Raw genomic sequence first — 22,723 nt, 5'->3', positions numbered from 1 at the left:
AGGAACAAGAGGGTCCCCAAGGGGGGATACCCCATGTGGCCGGCCACACCCCCATGAGGGGCCCAAAAAATGGCTCCTATCCATCCATGTCATCCCCAAGATCTTTTGGAGCAAAGCCCCAAAAGGTGGCTTTCCATAAAGTAACCATAAAGCTGATTTTCACTATTCACGACGACATTTTTCAGCGTCTGATCGAACTGAAAATATTTATGTGGGCTAAGAACATTTCCAGTACCCACTAAAATGATTTTCAACGCGTTCCGAAACAATTCCGGTTTTAGTGATTTTCATCTGCGAAACGCATCTGAAGTGGCTCCGGCAGCTCCGGAACATTTCCGGTTTTTATCTCAGAAAATTCCAAAAAGCTTCCAGAATGATTCTGGCATCCTCCAAGAATTATCAGGCATGTGCCGAAACCAATTTGACTTAATGGTGTATCCCGAAACAACTTTTCGGTATCATCGAAACTTATCCGATGACCTCTCTCTGCGGTACGATTCCGCTGTCCGAAACTTTTCGGTGTCCGAAACTTTTTCGGTGATTTTCTCTCAGACTCCCTGTCTAGTATTCAGCAGATAGATGACCCTTAAGCGTGTGACCCTATAGGTTCGGTGAAGTATAGACATGACCCGGAACCCCTTCCGATCAATGATCAACATCGGAGCCGTGGACACCCATATTGACCCCTATACCCACACGAATAAATATTCGAGTGAACCTCCAGTTGCCGTGTGCTATTCCTGTTGCTTCGCGATATGTTACAAATACCCGAGGTGAGACATGTTGGCATTCCCGTGGATCAACAACTTGTCCACTATGCTAGTTACCTCGTTACCGGTATTGTTCTCTTTTCTCGTTATCGTATTCCGGCATCCCCGTGATCAAATCACAAAGTGTCTGGCCAGACGATGATGGATACCGTAACACCGAGAGGGCCCAGAGATATCTCTCCATCGTCGGAGGAGCAAATCCCAATCTTGAGCTATCAAGTTACTTGACACACTTTTCCATGAACCCGTAAGCCGCCGTAATAGCCACCCATTTACGGATGACGTTTAACAAACCCCAAAGTTCATGAAGCAAGCATGAAGAAACTCGATACTCTCATGGTCTAAGGAATCATGCAAACGTTAACCATCTCTGTGTTATGTACCAATAAACTTGTGACGAATGAATCTCATAGCATAACATCAATTCGGGTCGATTCAACACAAATGTCCTTCCTGACATTGTGCCCTCAAAGTTGCTTGGCATAGACATGCCCATGATTGGGAAAACATAATCATCATGCAACACTTGAGCTAGTCTTAGAGGCACGACTAGGAATACATTTTACCATTTATTATTCCACACGTGCATATGGGTTCTCCCCAGAGCCTTTATGGATATACGGGCTCGGGAACCACAGCAGTTATAGCATGGAACATAAACATAATTATGAACAAGGAGATAATCAATAACATTTATTATTTCCTCTAGGGCATATCTCCTACAGGTCTCGAGGCACTGGTTGACCCTTTCGGTCTGCCCGTCCGTCTGCGGATGTCTTGCTGTGCTTAAGAAAAGCTCATTGCCCATGATTTTGAAGAGGTGCTGCCAAAACTTACTTGTGAAAAGAGGATCCCGGTCTGATATGATGTACTTTGGCATTCCGTGATGCTTGTAGACATGGTCCATAAACTGTTGTGCCACTGTCTGAGCGGTGAAGGGGTGAATCAGGGGCACAAAGTGGGCATACTTGGTCAGCTTGTCAACCACCACCATGATGCAACTGTGACGCCCTGATGTAGGAAGTCCATCAATAAAATCCATGGTGGCCATCTCCCATGGTTCACCTGGAATGGGGATTGGTTGGAGCAGCCCCGGGTACTTCACTCTATCCGGCTTCGCCTGCTGGCATATGGTACATGTGCGCACGTATTCCCTGACGGAACGACGCATTCCCGGCCAAGAAAAATGCTGCTTGATTCAGGCCAAAGTAACAGGGAATCCCGAGTGCCCTCCCGTCGCAGAATCGTGCAGCGCTGAGATAATTTTGTGTTGCAGCTCGGTGTTGTGCCCCAGCCAAACTTTTCCCTTGTGGTGCAATACTCCTTTGCGCAGAGAGAAAGATCCTTGCTGCTCTCCGGCTGCCAAACTGGTAACTAACTTCTCACATTGAGGGTCGGTGGCGTAGCCTTTTTGCAGCTCCTCGAGCCAAGATGCCTTACATTCAGTCAGAGCCGCAGCCCCTTCCCAGGTTTCGTGAGCCCGTATGGATAGTGCGTCTGCTGCTTCGTTGTCTTCTCCCTTTTTGTAACATATCTTGTACTGAAGACCCAACAACTTAGTAAAGGCCTTGTGCTGCCAGACAGTGGTGAGACGCTCCTCCTCCATGTGTATCAGGCTCTTCTGGTCCGTTCGGATCTCGAACTCCGCCACTTGTAAGTATGAGCGCCACTGATCTACCGCATGCAGGATGGCCATGCACTCTTTTTCATAGGTAGAGAGGCCAGCTGACTTGGGGCCCAAGGCCTTGCTGAGGAAGGCAATCAGGTGTCCATCCTGCTGCAGCACTGCCCCAATGCCCTTGTCACAGGCATCCGTCTCCACCACAAAGGGCTTCTCGAAGTTGGGCAGGGCTAGGACTGGCGCTGTGATAACTGCCTGCTTGAGAGTTTCAAACGCCTCTTGGGTTTCGGCTGTCCAGATAAACACGGTCCCCTTGCGGAGCAACTGGGTCAAGGGTCAACAAATCATTCCAAAGTGGCGGACAAACTTGCGGTAGTATCCGGCGAGGCCGAGGAATCCTCGCAGTACCTTGACAGAGACTGGGGTTGGCCACGAGGGAACTGCTTCAATTTTATCTTGTTCGGTCGCCACACCCTCAGCACTAATGCGGTAGCCCAGATACGAGATTTGCTGCTGTGCAAAGGAGTGTTGGGGATCGTAGCAGAATTTTAAAATTTCCTACGCATCACCAAGATCCATCTATGGAGTATACTAGCAACGAGGGAAAATGAGTGCATCTACATACCCTTGTAGATCGCGAGCGGAAGCGTTCCAATGAACGGGGTTGATGGAGTCGTACTCGCCGTGATCCAAATCACCGATGACCGAGTGCCGAACGGACGGCACCTCCGCGTTCAACACACGTACGGAGCAGCGACGTCTCCTCCTTCTTGATCCAGCAAGGGGGAAGGAGAGGTTGATGGAGATCCAGCAGCACGACGGCGTGGTGGTGGATGTAGCGGGATCTCGGCAGGGCTTCGCCAAGCTTCTGCGAGAGGGAGAGGTGTTGCAGGGGGAGAGGGAGGCGCCAGGGGCTGTGGTCCTGCTGCCCTCCCTCCCCCCCACTATATATAGGACCCTGGAGGGGGGGGCGCCGGCCCTGGAACCCATCTACATGAGGGGGGGGGGGCGGCGGCCAAGGGGGAAGGGGGGTGGCTTCCCCCCCAAGCCAAGTGGGGCGCCCCCACCCCTAGGGTTTCCAACCCTAGGCGCAGGGGGAGGCCCAAGGGGGGGCGCCCCAGCCCACTAAGGGCTGGTTCCCTTCCCACTTCAGCCATGGGGCCCTCCGGGATAGGTGGCCCCACCCGGTGGACCCCCGGGACCCTTCCGGTGGACCCCCGGGACCCTTTCGGTGGTCCCGGTACAATACCGATAACCCCCGAAACTTTCCCGGTGGCCGAAACTGGACTTCCTATATATAATTCTTCACCTCCGGACCATTCCGGAACTCCTCGTGACGTCCGGGATCTCATCCGGGACTCCGAACAACTTTCGGGTTTCCGCATACTAATATCTCTACAACCCTAGCGTCACCGAACCTTAAGTGTGTAGACCCTACGGGTTCGGGAGACATGCAGACATGACCGAGACGCCTCTCCGGTCAATAACCAACAGCGGGATATGGATACCCATGTTGGCTCCCACATGTTCCACGATGATCTCATCGGATGAACCACGATGTCGAGGATTCAATCAATCCCGTATACAATTCCCTTTGTCAATCGGTATGTTACTTGCCTGAGATTCGATCGTCGGTATCCCAATACCTTGTTCAATCTCGTTACCGGCAAGTCTCTTTACTCGTACCGTAATGCATGATCCCGTGGCTAACTCCTTAGTCACATTGAGCTCATTATGATGATGCATTACCGAGTGGGCCCAGAGATACCTCTCGGTCATACGGAGTGACAAATCCCAGTCTCGATCCGTGCCAACTCAAGAGACACTTTCGGAGATACCCGTAGTGTACCTTTATAGTCACCCAGTTACGTTGTGACGTTTGGCACACCCAAAGCATTCCTACGGTATCCGGGAGTTTCACGATCTCATGGTCTAAGGAAAAGATACTTGACATTGGAAAAGCTCTAGCAAACGAACTACACGATCTTTGAGCTATGCTTAGGATTGGGTCTTGTCCATCACATCATTCTCCTAATGATGTGATCCCGTTATCAATGACATCCAATGTCCATAGTCAGGAAACCATGACTATCTGTTGATCAACGAGCTAGTCAACTAGAGGCTTACTAGGGACACGTTGTGGTCTATGTATTCACACATGTATTACGATTTCCGGATAACACAATTATAGCATGAACAATAGACAATTATCATGAACAAAGAAATATAATAATAACCATTTATTATTGCCTCTAGGGCATATTTCCAACAAGGAGCACTTGGACTCCTTCACTTGCCATTGATCCTTGCGAAGTAATTCCAAAACTTGCTCGAGGTGCTTCAAGTGATCTGCCCAAGTCTTGCTGAACACCAAGATATCGTCAAAGAAGACCAGAACAAACTCTCGCAGGCCCGGGAACAGAGTTACATTCATCGCTCCTTAAAAGGTGTATGGTGCATATGCTAGCCCGTAAGACAGGACTTTGTACTCGTAGTGCCCACTATGAGTCTGGAATGCCGTCATGGGTGCCTCTCCTTCGGCCAGCCTGATTTGGTGGTAGCCCGCACGAAGATCAAGTTTGGAAAACTAGCAGGCTCCGGCTATCCTGGGCTCTGCTTTCTCGTCTACGCTCCGACCAATTCAGTCACTCGTCAAGGAGCTCGTCGATCACCGGTAAGGGATATTTGGTCTTGCAATTTATCGCATTAAGTCGACGGTAGTCCACACACAATCGCCATGTAAGATCCTTCTTTCTGACCAACACAACTGGGGATGAAAAGGGACTATGACTCAGCTGGATGATTCCTTGCTTCAGGAGCTCTGCCACTTGCTTCTCAATTTCCGTTTTGAGTGCTGGAGGGTACCGGTACGGTCTAACAGATAATGGTTGTGCCCCTGGCATCAGGGCAATGTGGTGATCGCAAGCTCGGGCTGGCGGCATGCCCCGGGGTTCAGCAAACACATCCCTGTACTTGTCGAGCAGATCCTTAACTTGAGGTGGCAGCATCTTTTGCTCGGTCGGCTCCAATTGATACAGCTGCATGATTAGGAGGCATGCATTGTCCTTACAAAGAGCTTGGAGCTGCATCGCCGAAATCGGCGCACACTGAGGCCCATTGTTGGGAAGCCCATGTAGTCTGACTGTGCGCCCTTGTTGCTTGAATTCTATGTATCGCTTCACCCAGTCCACTTGCATCGGGCTGTGACTCTCCTACCAGTCCATGCCAAGGATGATATCATAGCTCCCTAATGGTAGCACCTTCAAATTGTTACAGAATTGCTGACCTTGAGTCCACCATGCACAGTTAACCACTTCATGAGTGCACATCAGCTCACCCCCATCTGCTACCTTCACTCTGAGACGCCGCGCCAATGGTGTGGCCTTGAGTTCTCCCTGGATCAGGTCTTGCTTGATAAAAGAAGAAGAACTGCCCGAGTCGACGAGCACAACCACCTAGGTTTCCCCAATCCATCCCTGCAACTGCAGCGCTTTTGGCGACGCTGTGCCATCGAGCGCGTGACAGGAAATCGCTGCACAATTTGCTGTTTCCCCATCTTGTTGATCGTCATCTTCAGGTGTGGTGCTGTTCTCGGTGTCCAGCATTTGCAGCAGCTCTTCTATGACATGGAGAGGCACGGCGGCTGGGCAGCGGTGATCGCGCCCCCACCGCTCCCCGCACGTGAATCACAGCCACTTCGCCCGTCGGTAGGCGCGAAGAGCTGCGACCTTGTCGGCATCTTGCGCCGGCCTTGCCGCCTCGAGCGCCCGGCGATCTTCCGCCCCGGCTAGCCCTCCTCCGCGAGGAAGAGTAGTCGCCGCAGGCAGGACCGCTGTCGTCTTGGTAATACGCGGCGGCATGCTCTCAAGGCGACGTGGTCGATCCCTCCGAAGACCCTCGGTCAGTTCCTCTTGCAGAAGAGCCAAGGACCCAGCCGCTTCGAGATCCACCGGCCGCTGAATCAGCACGACCGCTCGGATGTCGTCGCGTAGCCCCTCCACAAACCTCGTCAAGAATACAACGGGTGAACTGCCTTTGAATATGATAGTAAATGATTCATAAGAGCATCAAATTGTTCTATGTACTCTGCTACCGAACCCACTTGCTTAGTATGATAAAACTGTCTAATGAACTGCTGGTGCTGATCGCGCCCAAATTTGCTGCATAGGAATTCACAAAACCCCTCCCAGTCCAGGCCCGTGACCTTGCGCTGGACGGACTGCAACCAAATCGCGGCGGTGGTGGAAAAATTTAGTGTAGCCATGGGCAGCCAAAACGACCGGTCCACTCCGTACATGGCAAAGTACTGCTCACACAACCCCTTCCACAGCCGCGGGTTCTCCCCATCGAACTGCGGAAAAGCCATAGCCAGAAAGGCATGGCTATGGCTCCCTCCCACGGAAGACGAGGCTGAGCCGCTTCCCAACAGGGGACTGGTAAACGGAAACGGAGACGACGGTGGGGGAAGGTTTGGCCGCTGCAACTGACCTGCGCCCGGGGTAGTTCCTTGGAACTGCCCCCGGGTTTGTGGTGGATCGCCGTGGCCAACGGGCCCAGAAGCTTGCCTCCATGGTGCCATGGGTACGGTGGCCTTGGAGTTCGCCACCGCCTTGCCGGCTCCCTCTGGAATGTCGATGACGACGTGGGGCTGGTACGTCGGCGCCGCCTTCTGAAGCGCATCCACCGCCTCCTGCAGGTCGGAGACGCGGGCCTCGAGCTCGGGTTTCCAGGCTTGGATGGCGTCGACCTTGGCGCTGAGATCGCCAATCGACCCCTTGACGTCGGTACAGAACTCCCCCATGAGTTCCCGCATGAACTTCTTCGCCTCATCGTCCATGGTAAGTCTCTTCTGCTTCTCCCTCCTCGTCTCGATGATGGAACGAAAAATCGGGGCCAGATCTGCGGCGGATTTGGTGGAAAAATGGCTCTAGATACCCATTGATAGCATCTACTAGTGGAAATCTCTCTCAGATACAAGGTTGGGTTCGGATTACAAGCTCTCAGAGCCGAATGGGGGAAGAAAGTGGGAGAAAGGGAAAGAGAGCCGCCGCCGCCAGTTCTGATCCGTCTCTGGATGAACCCTAGCGGAGCCCTTGCTGCGCCTTAAGTAGTCTTCTGCCTGTTGGTGGTTGGGCCGCTAACCCAATCGGGGCCTGTTACTTGGGCGTTGGGTTTCCGGTTGCGAACGGGCCGGCCTTGTACCCCTTCCTGGCCCTTGCCACTCTGCTCTTGCAGGCCTGTAGCTGGAGTGCTGCTGACAATCTCCCTGCAAAATTCAGAGCTTCCAGCACATAACCGACATGAACAAGCGACTGAAACCGCCAACAGGTATACATATGAGTCTTCTGGTCGCGAGTTTAGCATTCTGAAATATACTACCAATTGTAAACTGTCCGTTTAAGGTATCAATTAAGTAGTGATCCAATCTTCAGTGTCACACACTGTCTGTACATGATAGCAGCCTGTTTTACATGCATACTCCTCTGAATAATGCATTTCCAAAAGTTCAGAACAAAAAAACCTGTTGATACAGAGAGACGACAACTTGACATTCTTACTGTGTTACCTGGCGTAGGTTACATTGCTGGATCGCGAACCAATTCAAACTTTAGTATGCACAACGGCTGAATCCAGCATTGGTGATGTGGGGGACGTACCACCAGCAATAAAAGGAGATGTCAATAGCACCTGCAATGGGATCACCCTATCTGTCCCAAATTCAGAACAATCAACGGGCAAAGCAAATCCAGAGGCGCCTGGGTGGACCTATACTAATATCCATGTGTCAACATGGTTATGAAAACTACGATTGTTCCCTGTACAACTTTTCCTACAGAACGTAGTTAGTGGTAGCAGTTTCATTCCAAAGAAAAAGAATGTGTTTAGCCTCTGACTACACCTTACTGAAACTGTTTATGAAAATTCATGCCCCTGCAAAATGCAGAGTACGTGTGGGACATGCACCTGTCGAGCGCCCACCTTGTGCAGGCCGAATCAGTGCCCTTGAGAAAACATTGCGAACATATGCAGAGAAGAAGACTGAAACAGTAGTGGTTCCAGTAACAGGGATCAACTTTGACTCACTTGGAGAAGCGTATGATTACTATAATCGCTATTCCTGGGAGGTTGGATTTGGGATAAGGTATGGCAAGAGCAGGCTTAATGTCGAGAGAACGAAATGCATGCAGGAGATAGTATGTGGATGCTCTGTAAGTGATATGTCAAATTCAGTCCAACCATTGTTGAATTTCTCATGCCTAGGTTGCTGTGCTTCGGCTGGCAAGTATGCTGAGGGGAAAAGTACTGCTAAGGTTCCTCTGCTTCGATCTAGGATAAGACACTGGGGAGCCTGGTGTGCGGCTAGAGTTTCGATCTGGGGATCCAGTGCACGGACATGGGCTGGGTTATATGGGCCTGGTGGGCCGACCAACACGCTGAATAACGGAACACAACGTAACTTACCATCTGTAACTTTGGTGCATGTTGGTACAGGCCATAAACGGGCGTCATCCAACCACTAACGTCGCGGGCGTATCCCACCAAACGACGTCTGCAGCCGTCACGTACACAACATAAATGCGCTACCGTATGTACACAAGCATACGTCAAGCGGCACCCATCCCGAAACAAACCAACGCACGCCGATAGAGCGAGCAGGCGAGCTCGTCCAGGCCAACAAATTTCCGGCTCTTACAGTCACTAGTTAAGTTCGTCTGCCGCAATTGTAAAAGTTTTGTACTACTTGTTGATGTCTTTTGTCCATGATTAATTTCTCAATGAGTTTGGAACACTTCGAATGCCCTCTCCACATCCTTACCAACCATTTCTTGCATTCTTGCAAAACAGCTTTGTTTTTTGCCTTGGGAATCATATAAATAAGAGGAATACGAGAATAAGAAGGAAAAGAAAAGACAAAGAACTGGACAACAATAACCTAGAAACACGCATTGTGATGGGACCTAAAAGAAGGCCTGAAAACAAAATGTAAGAGGCCTGCACACCCGGGCCGTTCCACACACAGACCAACAAGCAAAGGAAAAAGAAAAACAGCCCATCACATCCCTCCATGGTGGGCTTCTCTTTGGCAAAGAGCACACAAACCTGCACACGCGGTATGAATCTTGATGTGACTAAATCTCTCAAAAAAAAACTTACCCGACTGAGACATTGTTAAATCAATATATTGCAATTAATTTGTGTAACAACATGTGAGGTATTATCTAGTAGGTACGTACCTTACCACGTGACATATGTGATAAGGAATCCAAACAATTCAAAAAAAAAATAGTAGTGATATACCTTAAAGTTGATGTATAATGCCGGCGATGCAGCCTTTGATCAAATCAAAGGATTGCCTTGTTTACCAACAACGGAAGTAGCTGTGCCGTCACCACAATCTAGAGGGGGCAAAGAGAATTGCACCCTTCGTCATCGCTTAGGGCATGTACGTACTATGGGGGCATCACCCTGATTTTGCCTCAGCTATTAATTTAATCAAAAAGCAACCAGACCACCGTTTCTGAAAATTTCTGTCCAACGGAGGCTACACTCTATAGCAGATCCACCTTTCTTTACATGCATAGTGTTTCCTTTCATTTCTCTCTACCTCTCTCCTCGCATACATCAGCATAGCTTCACCCTTCTTCCTTTCAACGGAGGCTGGTTCTTCTGCAGGCTACACTATCTCGTGTGAGGCTATAGCTTTTGGTCCAAACCTAACTCCGAGCCTACGTGGACCTGCGGGGCAGCAGGCTGAACCTACCCATTGGCCATGCCCTTACGTGCCTGCTGCACGTCGGACGAGCCGGACATCTCTGACAGTGCATTAGATTCAGTAGGTGCGGTCATTGATCATGCACAGCTCATTGTCTTTTTTTTTTTGCGCTGATGCACAGCTCATTGTCAGGTACCCATGTGGCCATCGTGCCCACATCAGCAATTGGCTCCTCGTGGAACACGACTGCTAGACGTTAATGGTAACGTACCATGCTTAGCTGATCCACTGGTGTCACGAGGCTACATATACGGGCCGAATGCACAGGCAAAGTCAGTGAGTGAGCTGTGAGCAACGACGAAGATGAAGAGAAGCAGTATTCCTAGCATCCTGCTGATGCTTTCACTGGGGGCAGCTCTCCTCGTCGCCGACGACGTGGGCGCCATTCTCCTGCCAAGCCAAGATAAAGGTACGGTGATCCATGCCACGCGCGTGGGCTCCGTTCTCTTCTCTCTAGTTCAGTTTAAACTTATCGCTGCTTGGCTCGTTGTTGAGGAGTTGCAGACCAAGTGGCCATGGCGGCGCCCAGGCCGTGGAAGTGCTGCGACGTGACCATCTGCACCAGGTCGATCCCGCCGACGTGCAGCTGCCAGGACGTGGTCGACAACTGTGCTCCAACCTGCGAGGACTGCAATGGTTATGTACACCCACCCCGCCGTGTTTGCCTAGACCGCTACACCGGCGACCCCGGGCCTAGGTGCACGGGCGCCGGCACCGGCGGTAACTGAACTCTACGTACTACTATACTACTCTACGCGCACCGGTTGGATCGTCTACGGTTATGCGAACGTACACCGTCGACGTGTGTTACTACATGAATGGCTACTTATGTTGTGTGTGGTCCGGCATGCCTAGCTGCTTGCTGTGCATGCTGCCTGTGTGTAATAAAAACGGGTGGCCTTTCATCAAAAAAATAAAACGGGTGGGGTCGGGCTACGTACGATGGATGGGTGGTCCTAGTAATTTACATCATTTTCTTTTTCTAGATACGACAGTCCACAAAAGCCGATGTACAAAAATACAGATGAATACATGCATATATTATGGGCCCCAAAAGAAAACAACATCCAGAAACTTAATTAAAAAAAACCCGCGGACTGGTACGTTAATTTCTGTCACATCACTCTCTCGTCTCTCTTCGGGGATGCCTCCACGTAGTCAAAAGCACCCACTGCTAAGGAGGTGCAGAGTAGTAAATTTGAGACATGACCGGTCACTGCCCGCGGACGCGTCCGGGCCTACGCGGTTACCAAAAAAACGGGTACTGTAAAGTCATCAGAAATACTAAGAGCAAGGTTAATAGTTTAGCCAACCGGCCGACTATATGAAGTTACCATGTTACAGCGAACCTAATAGCCCACTCATAGTTAATTCTATTCTGGTCTTTTCTCTCTTCTCTTTACTTCAAGTAAAATCTAATGTGGCATTTCTTCTAACCCGACTATGTGGCCCTATTATACTTTCTCTAATACCACTAACTCGTAGACAAGGACATTGGCAGAGGGTAGTGGAGGCGAAAGTGGGCCGCGGCCCCCTCTCCCCCCCCCCCCCCCCCCCCCCCTCCAAAATCGCAAAAACCCAAATTACTAGGCATAGTCACCTGTTTAGTCCAGCCCATTAATGGATAAAGTCCACCTATAGGTACGATCGTGGACTGTCTTCCGCCTCCAACCTTCAATCCCAACTCCCCGTGCCTCCACTCCTCCGCTCGGTCTCCAATTCTCCATGGCCATGGTGACCTGTCGTATGCCGACTAGATTTGAGCGACCGATACCGCCGACCCAGACTTCCTATGTTCTTTTGACCTCTCCTTAATCCCCTTCTCAGTTGGAGCCTCACGCCTTCGACGCCCTCAAGCCAAATACCCACGCCCGACGCACTTGACCTGCTCCTCCACAGTTCGTCGTCACTTTGATTGGAACCACACGCCCACACCATCACGCCAGCGACACCCACGCGCTACGTTGTTGGTTACTGGTTAGTGCAGTAATGCCTTAGACTTAGTAAATATAGACTTGCGAACTTTTCAGTAGTATAGTGTAGTTGAACATCCATCAGCCTCTGATGCATATTGTGAATGAGACAGATCTATATATGTGTTTTTCACACTAGATAGAAATATTGTCATGACATGGTCATCTAATTGTCCCATATATCTGTTTGATGTCTTTATGTAGCTTGTTTCATATTGTACCTACCATGTGTTTTTATATAGAGTTGGCCCCTTCTTATGCTTTGGTCACGCTCCGCTACTAGACAAGGACCCGCCGTCGGTGATGGGCTCCGTTTTTGGCATATCAGTGGTAGACCCAATTGTGCCATTAAAGGCAAAAAACTCACCTCATTCCTAAAACCCAATGTCTCAATTTTCGCCTTCTCATCTCTCTCTCTCTCTCTCTCTCTCTCTCTCTCTCTCTCTCTCTCTCTCTCTCTCTCTCTCTCTCTCTCTCTCCAGCCACGAAGGTCTGTTGTCACATCATGTGTTTGCAAATATGGACATCATCAATATTAAAAAAGATAAAATCCATAGTAAATAAAAGCATGCACGATTGCTTCTTACATGGATCTTCTTAGATCAATCACGAAGGTCTGTTGTCACATCATGTGTTTACAAATATGGACATCATTAATATTAAAGAAGATAAAATCCAGAGTAAATAAAAGCGTGCATGATTTGCTTCTTACTTGGATCTTCTTAGATCAATTCAACTAAAAATTTGACAACCAAATAAACTGTGATAAAATGCAAAGAAGATCATCTAATTATCCCAGGTGGGATTGGTCCCAAAAAAATTTACAGTTAAATTAATTTGGGAAAAACCTAAATGTTTCCAAAACACAAAATTGTTAAAACCATTTCTGTGTATAGTATTATACAATTATCTATCATCCCACTTCAAAATAAAAAATTACAAGTATTTTGTATTTTAACCCATCTAACAAACACTAGAAACTGTGATATTAATATCACATGAATATTTTTTTTTGCAGGAACACATGAATATTGTCTAGTCTAAAAATAATCATAGTTTGACCAGGATGTATTTTTGTATTCCAAACCTTCCCAAGTGAAACCCTCACTTTGCAATGCTCGAAAATTTTAATACTAAATTACAAAAAGAGATGGCTCCAATCAGGTTTAGCAAAAATGCTTAACAAAAAACCTTCTTAAAAATCCTGGGAAACATGCTTCAAGATACCTAGTTCTATTTGTGTTTTGCCATGTATTTTCTCTCAGAAATGGGTTTCTCTTTTCAACTGGCACAGGCATATGAAAATGAATGATCGTATGGCACTGATGGGCTCATAAATCTTGAGCTGCCGACAAAGGACGCCTGATGGAACTCCATACGTGGAAATAGGAAAGTGTGAGAAAGTGAACCATCTCGCTGGACACTCGTCCAATGCTTTGTTCACTCAATCTAGCTTTTTAAAAGCTTTTCCAAAACCAGATTTGTGTTTTTAACTAGAGGCCCTCGAATGTCCAAACACCGCAAAATTTCCAATAGGTCCATGCACAACTGAGCATCATTGATTCCAGAAAAAATATGAGAATTATTTTTGATTCTTTTTAGTAATTTTTCATTTTATTGTTCATCAGATGCCTCGCAAAGACAATTAGAAAGCTCCAAGAAAAACTTGATAGGTTGCGGTCTTTGTCAGTGGGCAGAGGTCCTTCAGATGAGAAGAAAACGGTTCAGAAATTGCGAGAGGCTTTGAAACTTGAGGAAATATGGATGCAACAGCGGTCGCGAGTTCCATGGTTGCGAGATGGCGATCGTAGCACGAAATATTTTCAGGCGCAAGCTACCCAACGACGTAGGGTGAACCGTATCTCAAGTCTCCGACATCGTGATGGTACCACATGTAATGATGAAGAGGAAGATAAGGAGGAGATTCAAACGTTCTATTAGGACCTGTTCAAATCTCAGGGCTTTAATGATATGTCTAATTTGTTACAATTTATTCCAGCGAGGGTGTCTCCAGATATGAAAGAGTCAATTACCAAACCTTATACTCCTGAGGAAGTTTGCGCGACACTGTTCCAAATGGCACCGTCCAAGGCACCCGGTGTGGACGGCTTTACAGTAGGTTTTTTCCAACGTCATTGGAACACAATTAAAGATGACTTGGTACCAGCAATACCAGATTTCTTGCATGGTGGTGAGCTACCTTTGGGTTTCAATGATACCTCCATCACTCACAAATATCGCAGTATCGTCCGATCGCTCTTTGTCCTGTCCCGTATAAAATTGCTTCCAAGATGGTTACGAACAGGCTAAAGGAGTGAATGAATGTGATTGTGGGAGAAGAACAATGTGCTTTCGTACCCCGACGTATCATCACTGATAATGTTCTAGTTGCGTTTGAGAGTGTATATAAAATGAGGAGATGGAAGAATGGGAAAAATTACTCATGTGCGGTGAAGCTAGATATGATGAAAGCTTACGACCGAGTGGAGTGGCATTACTTAGAAGCGGTCATGAAGCGACTGCGTTTCTGCAACAATTTCATTCGATTGATCATGAAGTGTGTCACTTCTGTCAAATTTTGAGTACGGGTAAATGGGGAACTCTTGCCGTACTTCACACCTTCTAGGGGCCTGCGGCAAGGAGATCCGACGTCACCCTTCTTGTTCTTATTATGTGCTGAAGGCTTAACCTCTCCGTTGAACTACTATGGCTCTTTTATAGACAGGGGTGTTAGGGCTTGAGTAAGGCCACCATGTATAAATCATATTCTTTTCACTGATGACTGCCTTATCTTTATTAGCGCAAAGGGAGATAGTGCTCACCGGCTCAATGAGATTCTGAATATTTATGCAACATGTTCTGGGCAGTGTGTCAACAAGGAAAAAAGTGCAGTATACTTTACGCTCAATACTCCGGCCGAGAGAAGGCAACAACTAAAGCAACGCCTGGGTAATCTTTGTTGAGTAGCAATAGGTACCTGGGTCTACCGACGGCGGTAGGACGAATCACGAGTGGCACCTTTGAGCATATTTGTCATCGGGCAAGGCGTAAGTTGTTCGGTTATTCAAAAAGAGATCTAGCACGTGCGGATCGTGAAGTGCTGTTGAAATCTGCCATTCAAGCTATTCCAACATTCAGCATGACATGTTTCCGCCTGACGAAGAAGGTGTGCAAGAAACTTACGTCTTGGGTGGCTAGGTATTTTTGGAGCAGTAACATCGACCGGAATTCGATGCACTGGCTCTCCTGGAAGAAATTGGCGTCATCAAAAGAAACAGGAGGGATGGGGTTCCGTGACCTCAAGGCATTCAATATTGCTCTGCTGGGGAAGCACGGGTGGAGGTTTATGCTGCATCCCGATACATTATGTTCTCGGGTAATGAAGAGCAGATATTTCTCTAACTCGGAGTTTATGGCTGCAGCAGTTCCAAAAATGGCGTCACTTATTTGGAGAGCAATTGTGGCCGGCCGAGAGGCTCTGAAGTTAGGCTTGATTAAGCGGGTTGGGTATGGAACCACGATCTCCATCCGGCAAGACCAGTGGATCCCCGACATTATGTCGATGACCCCTATATTTAAACCAGTGAACACGACACTCCAGCTTGTGAATGAGTTGATCGATCAGGAGAGCTGGATGTGGCGACATGATCTGGTTCGTGGAACTTTTCTGGCACCAGATGCTGAAGCAATATTGAACATTCCGTTACGCAGTGGTGGTATGTTATTTTATTGTGTTCCGAATCCCATACAAGTGTTATTACGGATGGAGTCCTCCCGGACTACGGCATGCCAACCGTGCTAGACGTAGCATGCTACAACTCTGTTTCGTGTCCACCAAGAAAGAGAGTTGTTTGCCCCTTTATATAGTACCAGCTAGTCATAGAATAGATGAGAGAGAGATCCACCAGATTAGCACGTAGAGGGTTTGTCCTCTCGTGTCATGTAATACTCCTCCCAATTATAGTGATACGCCGCGTGGTTTTCTCCCGCAAGGATTTCTACGTAAAAATTCGTGTCCCTTTGTCTCGTTTATTCTCGTTATTATCTAACAAATGTATGGGAGCCAAGCTCGTCGATACGAGATTGAAAAGCGAGAAGATTAGGGTTGCACGTCTGTGCACCGCCGCCAGTCGCCGAGATCGACTGGTTTTTCGCTGCAGCCTTTGCTTATCCGAGACCGACAGGAGTTCAAGAGGATTCGCTGGCGATCCGTGCGACCACAAGTCCCGCCGTGTTGCCGCTGCTGTCAAATCGCAAGTCGCCGAGTTCCAGTGCTGCTCCACGTATTGCATCAGCTCCGAGGCAGCCGCTGTTCCGCTACTGGTGTTCCATCGCGGTCACCTCTTCCTGTCCACGTACGGGATCAAGTCCCGACCAGGTTACGTTGTTGCTGCCGTTGCTTCACATCAATTGATCCAAGCAGTACCAGTACTTCTCACGTGAAGACAGAAGTTAATTTATCTGCGATTTTGTTTTGTCTGCTGCTCCACGTCCAAGCCTACGCTGCTACTAGTACATCAATCAAAGTTGCTTTTGCTCACAAAGGTTGCTGTTGCTACTCCACGTGGAGGTGCAAAACCTGATTTGATCTAATCTGCTACTAGTACTACTCTACGTGAGGCTAGTACTGCTAGTTTTGTTCTTCGTTCATCTACTACGTCCACTGTCTAATACTATCAGAAGCTATTTACTCTGTTCTTTGCTCCGCAAATTAAATTCTGTCAGGAATTTTTCTTCGGCTTGTACTACTTGTGTTCATCGATTTACTACCCTTTCGCTATTGAATCATGACACAAAGTTTACCCTATGGCAAGTCGAGATGTGAGTGTTGTTGGCACAAGCCGATTATCAGGATGCACTCGGTATTTTTTCTTCAAGGTGGAGTCTTGGGGATTATGGTCCGTCGGGATAATGGATGCAATATTGCTGCAGTTATTTGAAGAACACAATTCAGTTATCAAGAAAAAAAGGTATGGAGAAGGTTATTATTAAGCCTGTTGGTAGCCAGCATATACTCTATTCTCTCCATAGTATTTTGCTGTCATGCATGTGAAGGTTTTGTTTTGATATTCATGTTCGTGATGAGAATCAGTTGAGGTGTAAGAAGGAGATTGATTTGTTTCTGCTAGATACTACAACATTTAGCGCTGTTAAGTTTCAAGTGCAGTTCAGTTGTCTTTGCTCTTTCAAGAGGGGTCTATTGCAGAGTTGAAACTCCCTTGCATGTTAAGATGGTTCCTTCATCCGACAGTTGTTCTACAAGGACAGTTTATGACCATGTCATGGATTTTCATTAACCACTACAAGTCGGCAGTTTTTTGGGTGCACGCGATGCCATCCGTACCATATGCTCTTGCATGAGTATTGTTTGCCGAGGTTTGTGCTTTCTATTTTGAAGCACGTTCAGATTCCGTGAGATGAGTTGTTCACAATGCGATGTGCACCAAGATGTTGCACTATGAGCTATGCGCTCGTTCAGACACCACAGGAGATAGGATGACTTATGTCATTTGATGATTGAGCAGTTTTAGTTTTTTGAGGTCAGTGGCACAGACTCGGACTTTTATTGGGAGACCAAGTTTTGTTAGTCTGCTTTGTTGATAGTTGTGCTGTTTTCTGGACGACCTACTGATTGATTTGCTCAATATGACTTCATGAGACGTTTATTAGTCCTATGGACGTTTCCAGGCACAAGGTTTACTTGTGATGACTTTAATTGAGGAGTTGATGCTATCTATGATTATTGTAAGGGATTTCGTCTCAAGGTGGAGTGTTATTTTATTGTGTTCCGAATCCCATACAAGTGTTGTACTACGGATGGAGTCCTACCGGACTACGGCATGCCAACCGTGCTAGACGTAGCATGACTACAACTCTGTTTCGTGTCCACCAAGAAAGAGAGTTGTTTGCCCCTTTATATAGTACCAACTAGTCATAGAATAGATGAGAGAGAGATCCACCAGATTAGCACGTAGAGGGTTTGTCCTCTCGTGTAATCTAATACTCCTCCCAATTATAATGATACGCCGTCGTGCGTTCCGTGGTTTTTTCCCGCAAGGGTTTTCCACGTAAAAATCAGTGTCTTTTTGTCTCGTTTATTTCTCGTTATTATCTAACAGAGAGGATTTCCAGGCGTGGGCCTTCGAATCAACAGGGAACTATTCTGTCAAATCTGCGTACCGTACTCTCGTGGCTCATAAAGAGCGGTTGGCTCTAGAGGAAGGGACGGATACAGGCACCTCACAGACCAAACGAGAGCTATGGAATTCTCTGTGGAAGCTCAAGGTTATACCAAAAGTACGGGTTTTTTGGTGGCGTGTTCTTAACAAGATACTGCCAGCCGTAGAAACTCTGAAAAGGCGGCACCTCAAAGAGTTGGATCGCTGCAACATATGCGTCGCAATGAGTGAGGATCTGATGCACACACTGATCCTTTGTTCACATGCAAAATTGTTTTGGACAGAAGCTGAAGCTTTGTTCGATTTTCACCTACCACGCCTGCACCTGGATACATGGTCTCGGGACATCTTATGTGATTGCAGGTTTTCAGATAATGAACGAGCGAAAATCATTACAGTGATGTGGGCCATCTGGCACTCCCGAAATAGATGGGTCCATGATCAACAACAACTTGACCCTAGGAATGCTATGAAGAAGATCAGGGAAGATTTAGCACTACTTGAGTTGCCCAGTCAACATGCTTCCATATTACCAGGTTATGGGTGGCGCCCTCCTGAGCATGGAATGGCAAAGATCAACTGTGATGGAGCCATCGATGTTATGTCCGGTAAAGGAGGAGCGGGAGGTGTGGTGAACTCGGCTACTCGTCTGCTGGGCTCGTGGTGTAAACCACATGACGGGGTGACAGACCTGTTGATTATGGAGACGCTAGCTCTCCGGGAAGGAGTCCTATTCGCCAAATTACGAGGTCTCACACATGTGAGTTTGGAGACGGACTGCATGGTATTGGTGAACTTATGGAATTCTCGCCACACAAACCGTTCTGTCGTGGCACCGATTCTAGATGAAATTGGAGAGCTGTCCTTAGCTTTTGATTTTTTTGTGGTTCAACATGTAATAACGGCCAACTTGCCGGCCCATCTGTGTGCGAAGCATGCTTGCTCACTTATGGTAACCGACAGTTGCCTAGACTCTACACCCTCGTTCTTGGTGAGTAGTCTTCTTGCGAACTGCCCCAAGAATACTTTTGTTGAATAAAGCTCTCACAATTTTCCCTCAAAAAAAGGCAAAGGGACACCTGATGGAACTCCATACCTGGAAATAGGAAAGTGTGAGAAAGTGAACCATCTCGCTGGACATTCATCCAATGCTTTGTTCACTCAATCTAGCCTTTTAAAGCTTTTCCAAAACCAGATTTGTGTTTTTAACTAGAGGCCCTCGATTGTCCAAACACCGCAAAATTTCCAATAGGTCCTTTCACAACTGAGCATCATTGATTCAAAAAATATATCTGAATTATTTTTGATTTTTTTTAGTAATTTTTCATTTTATTGTTCATCAGATGCAGAGACGCCAATTACCGCTATATGTGAGGTAATCTATGACATCCAAGTGTATAGATAGATCTTTGAGATGGCTGTGGTCCATACCCTGGAGTAAACAGGCCTGCGTGGCACTGTTTCCCAACTTGACCCTCGAGAGACGACGAGAAGTGCCGGCTTTTGAAACGATTTAGAATTAGCTCTCATTTAGATGAGAAATTACTATGTCTCATCTAACTTCTATACCGTTGAGTTTTACGCTGGGATTCGTAGGAATTTTGTTCTTTTTTTTTTGGTTGTTTGTTAATCAAGTAGTGTAGGAGTTAGATGAGATTTTTGTTAATTCTCATCCAGCAAATCCGGATCTAACATTACTCACGAGTGAAGAAGCGTGGTGTGCACGCAATGCATTTTATTCAGTCAATTCCGGACGTACCGTCACTTATCCTGTTCCATTGTCAGCGTACATATCCATGCTACAATCAATGGAAAACGCGCATGTACGGTTTTAGTCAACACTTTGTCATCAATCTATAGCCCTTATCCACACACATGTGATAGAGAGCTGCCATGTGTGCGTATTCAAATCTGCTCGTTGCATTGCTAGCGATTTCCACGCGTTAGGTGATCCATCGGTGTCACGAGGCTACATACACGGCTGGTCGCTAGCTAGCCAGCTTCAAACACACAAGCAAGCTCAGTAAGCACGCCATGAAGATGAAGCGATGCATCGTTCCTAGCATCCTGCTGATGCTTTCACTGGAGGCGGCCCTCCTCGTCGCCGGCCGCCCCTCTGTCGACGGCGAGGTGGGTGCCATTCTCCTGCCGAGCCAAGGCCAAGGTACGGTTGTGCGCGCGTGAACTCATTTCTCTACTTCATGGCTTCATCATGCGTCCATGAAGAAACTGACCTCAGCTTTGCTGAACAAGCAGTCATGGCGGCGCCCAAGAGGCCGTGGAAGTGCTGCGACCGGGCGCGGTGCACCAGGTCGATCCCGCCGATCTGCACCTGCATGGACGAGGCTTTCGAGTGCGCCTCCACCTGCAAGGCATGCGTGCCGTCGACGCGCAACCCGTCCCTCCAGGTCTGCCAGGACCAGTTCGTCGGCGACCCGGGGCCCATCTGCCGGCCGTGGGAGTGCTGCGACTCGGCCGCGTGCACCAAGACCGACCCGCCGACGTGCCGCTGCGGGGACGAGGTCGAGCAGTGCGCTCCGACCTGCAAGACGTGCGAGCCGTCCACGTCGGACCCATCCCTCAACGTCTGCAAGGACGCGTACACCGGGGCCATCCCGCCCACGTGCACGCCGCCAGAGGCTCTTGCCGCCGGCGGTAACTAGCACGCACGCGCACGCGTTGGTGTGCACCATGATCGAGACGCTACGTCCCTACTCCTGCCATGCTGCTGCAGCAGCCTGCAGTTTGTGACTATACATAAAATAAAAAATGGACAAGCAATCATGTATAAGACAGAGTGCTATTTAATCTTATCTTTTTAATAACTGAATGGTGCGGGTTTCTTCCGTTTCATGATGAAACGGCATGAACCATGAAACTGCATGAAACTTTCATCCACTTTGACCAAAGTCCTATTTCAAATATCACTTTAGCTACTTGTAAGTTGCCTGAATTTTGAATTTGGGTCGTTCAATTTCTTGGGCGTTGATTGTTGTTCTAAGATTCGTGCTTCATTATTTTTTTCATGACTCAACTGACCTCATATTTGGTTCAGTCGATTTGCTACTGGGCCGAAGCCCAGTAAATGTGCGATCCAGCCCTCCTCTCTATCTGTTTGTTTATTTTCTGTTTTTATGTGTGTTTTGCATTTGTTTTTGGTTTTTCTCTCTTACTTCATTTTACTTCTATTTTGTGGGTATTTTTGGAATGTTGGGTGAGTGGAAATGTACTCACATAAATTCTATGCAATGTCTCTGAAAATTACACTATTTTATTATTATCGCATGCTACAAAAAGTGAAAGTTTAAAGCGAAGTTGTGTGCAAGTTTTTTGAAACTCTTTTGTTATCTTTCTTCATTAAACGGTAATACTATTGCTCCTAAGAAGGTAAGTGTCCAAATCTTATTCAATCGCTGTTGGTGACCGAGAATTGGCTCGACTCTGAACCCTCGTTCCTGATCAGTAGCCTGATGACTGATGATCCCAGGAGCTCTTTTGTTTGAATAAAGCTCTCATGATTTCCCGCAAAAAAAAAATCTTATTCAATCGCTGCCGTACAGCTAGGCTCACCAGCAGCTAGCGTAGTAGTGCTACAACATCAGACACGTCAGCTAGGCAGCTAGCACCGTACGTCCATCTCGAACAACAAACAGATATGAGAATCAGAGCATGCACTTAGGCCCGGGACTGCCGTGATAGGCGTCCCGGCACATGTAGCCGGAAGGGGCCGACTCGTCCGCTCGCTTGGCCGGCTTGCAGCTCCTGCAGGCGGGGAAGCACTGCTCGACCACGTCCTTGCAGCCGCACCAGCTCCTCTTGGTGCACACGGGGTGGTCGCAGCAGTCCCACGGCCTCGTCTCCCCCGTCCCCGCGTCTGCAACAAGATCCGAAGATCGACGAGCTCACGCACTATACATCCAACTGACTAACTATAAAACAGCTGAGGCTAATTTCAAAGCTCACCGGAGTGGAGGCGAATGATGGCGTCGTCCGCGACGGCGGCGCCGACGAGGAGGAGGGCCGCGAGCGAGAGCATCAGCAGGACGGCGGCGCTGCTTCCCTTCTTCATGGCTGTTCGATTGATTGCTACTGCTTCGTTCGCTCTGGGTGTGTATGTGTGCTTGTGGGTCGTTCGCATCGCATTTGTACCGGTATATGTAGCCTCCTCGGACCAATCGGGAGGTGACACAGAGACGAACCTAGTAGATCTGGATCTGGAGACGGGCTGCATGCACAAAAGCTACTGCTACATGGAACCTGATCTACTGTTTGTTAATTGCACGCATGGGGCGCGTGCATGGCTCGATACCTTCAGTTGCCATTTGTTTTTCAATATCCATCCATCCAGGATTCCAGGCACGATCGTGGCATGTGACTACAAACATGGATGGACGCGTCATCAACGA

The 22,723-nt window shown here is 48.0% G+C and overlaps 3 protein-coding genes across 3 annotated transcripts; 2 read left to right on the top strand and 1 right to left on the bottom strand.

Annotated features, from left to right (window-relative positions):
- The first annotated feature begins 10,425 nt into the window (after positions 1-10,425).
- Positions 10,426-11,105, top strand: LOC123076878 (Bowman-Birk type trypsin inhibitor TI1). Its single transcript, XM_044499028.1, has 2 exons — positions 10,426-10,574; positions 10,670-11,105. The coding sequence occupies exons 1-2, from the start codon at positions 10,469-10,471 to the stop codon at positions 10,891-10,893; spliced, it is 330 nt and encodes a 109-aa protein (XP_044354963.1). The 5' UTR covers positions 10,426-10,468; the 3' UTR covers positions 10,894-11,105.
- Positions 11,106-20,230: 9,125 nt separating this feature from the next.
- Positions 20,231-21,293, top strand: LOC123073750 (Bowman-Birk type trypsin inhibitor). Its single transcript, XM_044496794.1, has 2 exons — positions 20,231-20,481; positions 20,574-21,293. Exons 1-2 carry the CDS (start codon positions 20,352-20,354, stop codon positions 20,978-20,980), a joined length of 537 nt encoding a protein of 178 aa, XP_044352729.1. The 5' UTR covers positions 20,231-20,351; the 3' UTR covers positions 20,981-21,293.
- Positions 21,294-21,697: 404 nt separating this feature from the next.
- LOC123073751 (Bowman-Birk type bran trypsin inhibitor) lies at positions 21,698-22,481 on the bottom strand. The gene is made up of 2 exons (XM_044496795.1): positions 22,281-22,481; positions 21,698-22,191 (listed from the first exon to the last, which is right to left on the bottom strand). Exons 1-2 carry the CDS (start codon positions 22,453-22,455, stop codon positions 21,980-21,982), a joined length of 387 nt encoding a protein of 128 aa, XP_044352730.1. The 5' UTR covers positions 22,456-22,481; the 3' UTR covers positions 21,698-21,979.
- Positions 22,482-22,723: the final 242 nt, after the last annotated feature.

The sequence above is a fragment of the Triticum aestivum genome, chromosome 3D (assembly GCF_018294505.1).
Source record: "Triticum aestivum cultivar Chinese Spring chromosome 3D, IWGSC CS RefSeq v2.1, whole genome shotgun sequence".
NCBI lineage: Eukaryota > Viridiplantae > Streptophyta > Magnoliopsida > Poales > Poaceae > Triticum > Triticum aestivum.
The sequence above is the reverse complement of the archived record's forward strand: the minus strand, read 5'-3'. Positions and strand labels throughout refer to the sequence as shown.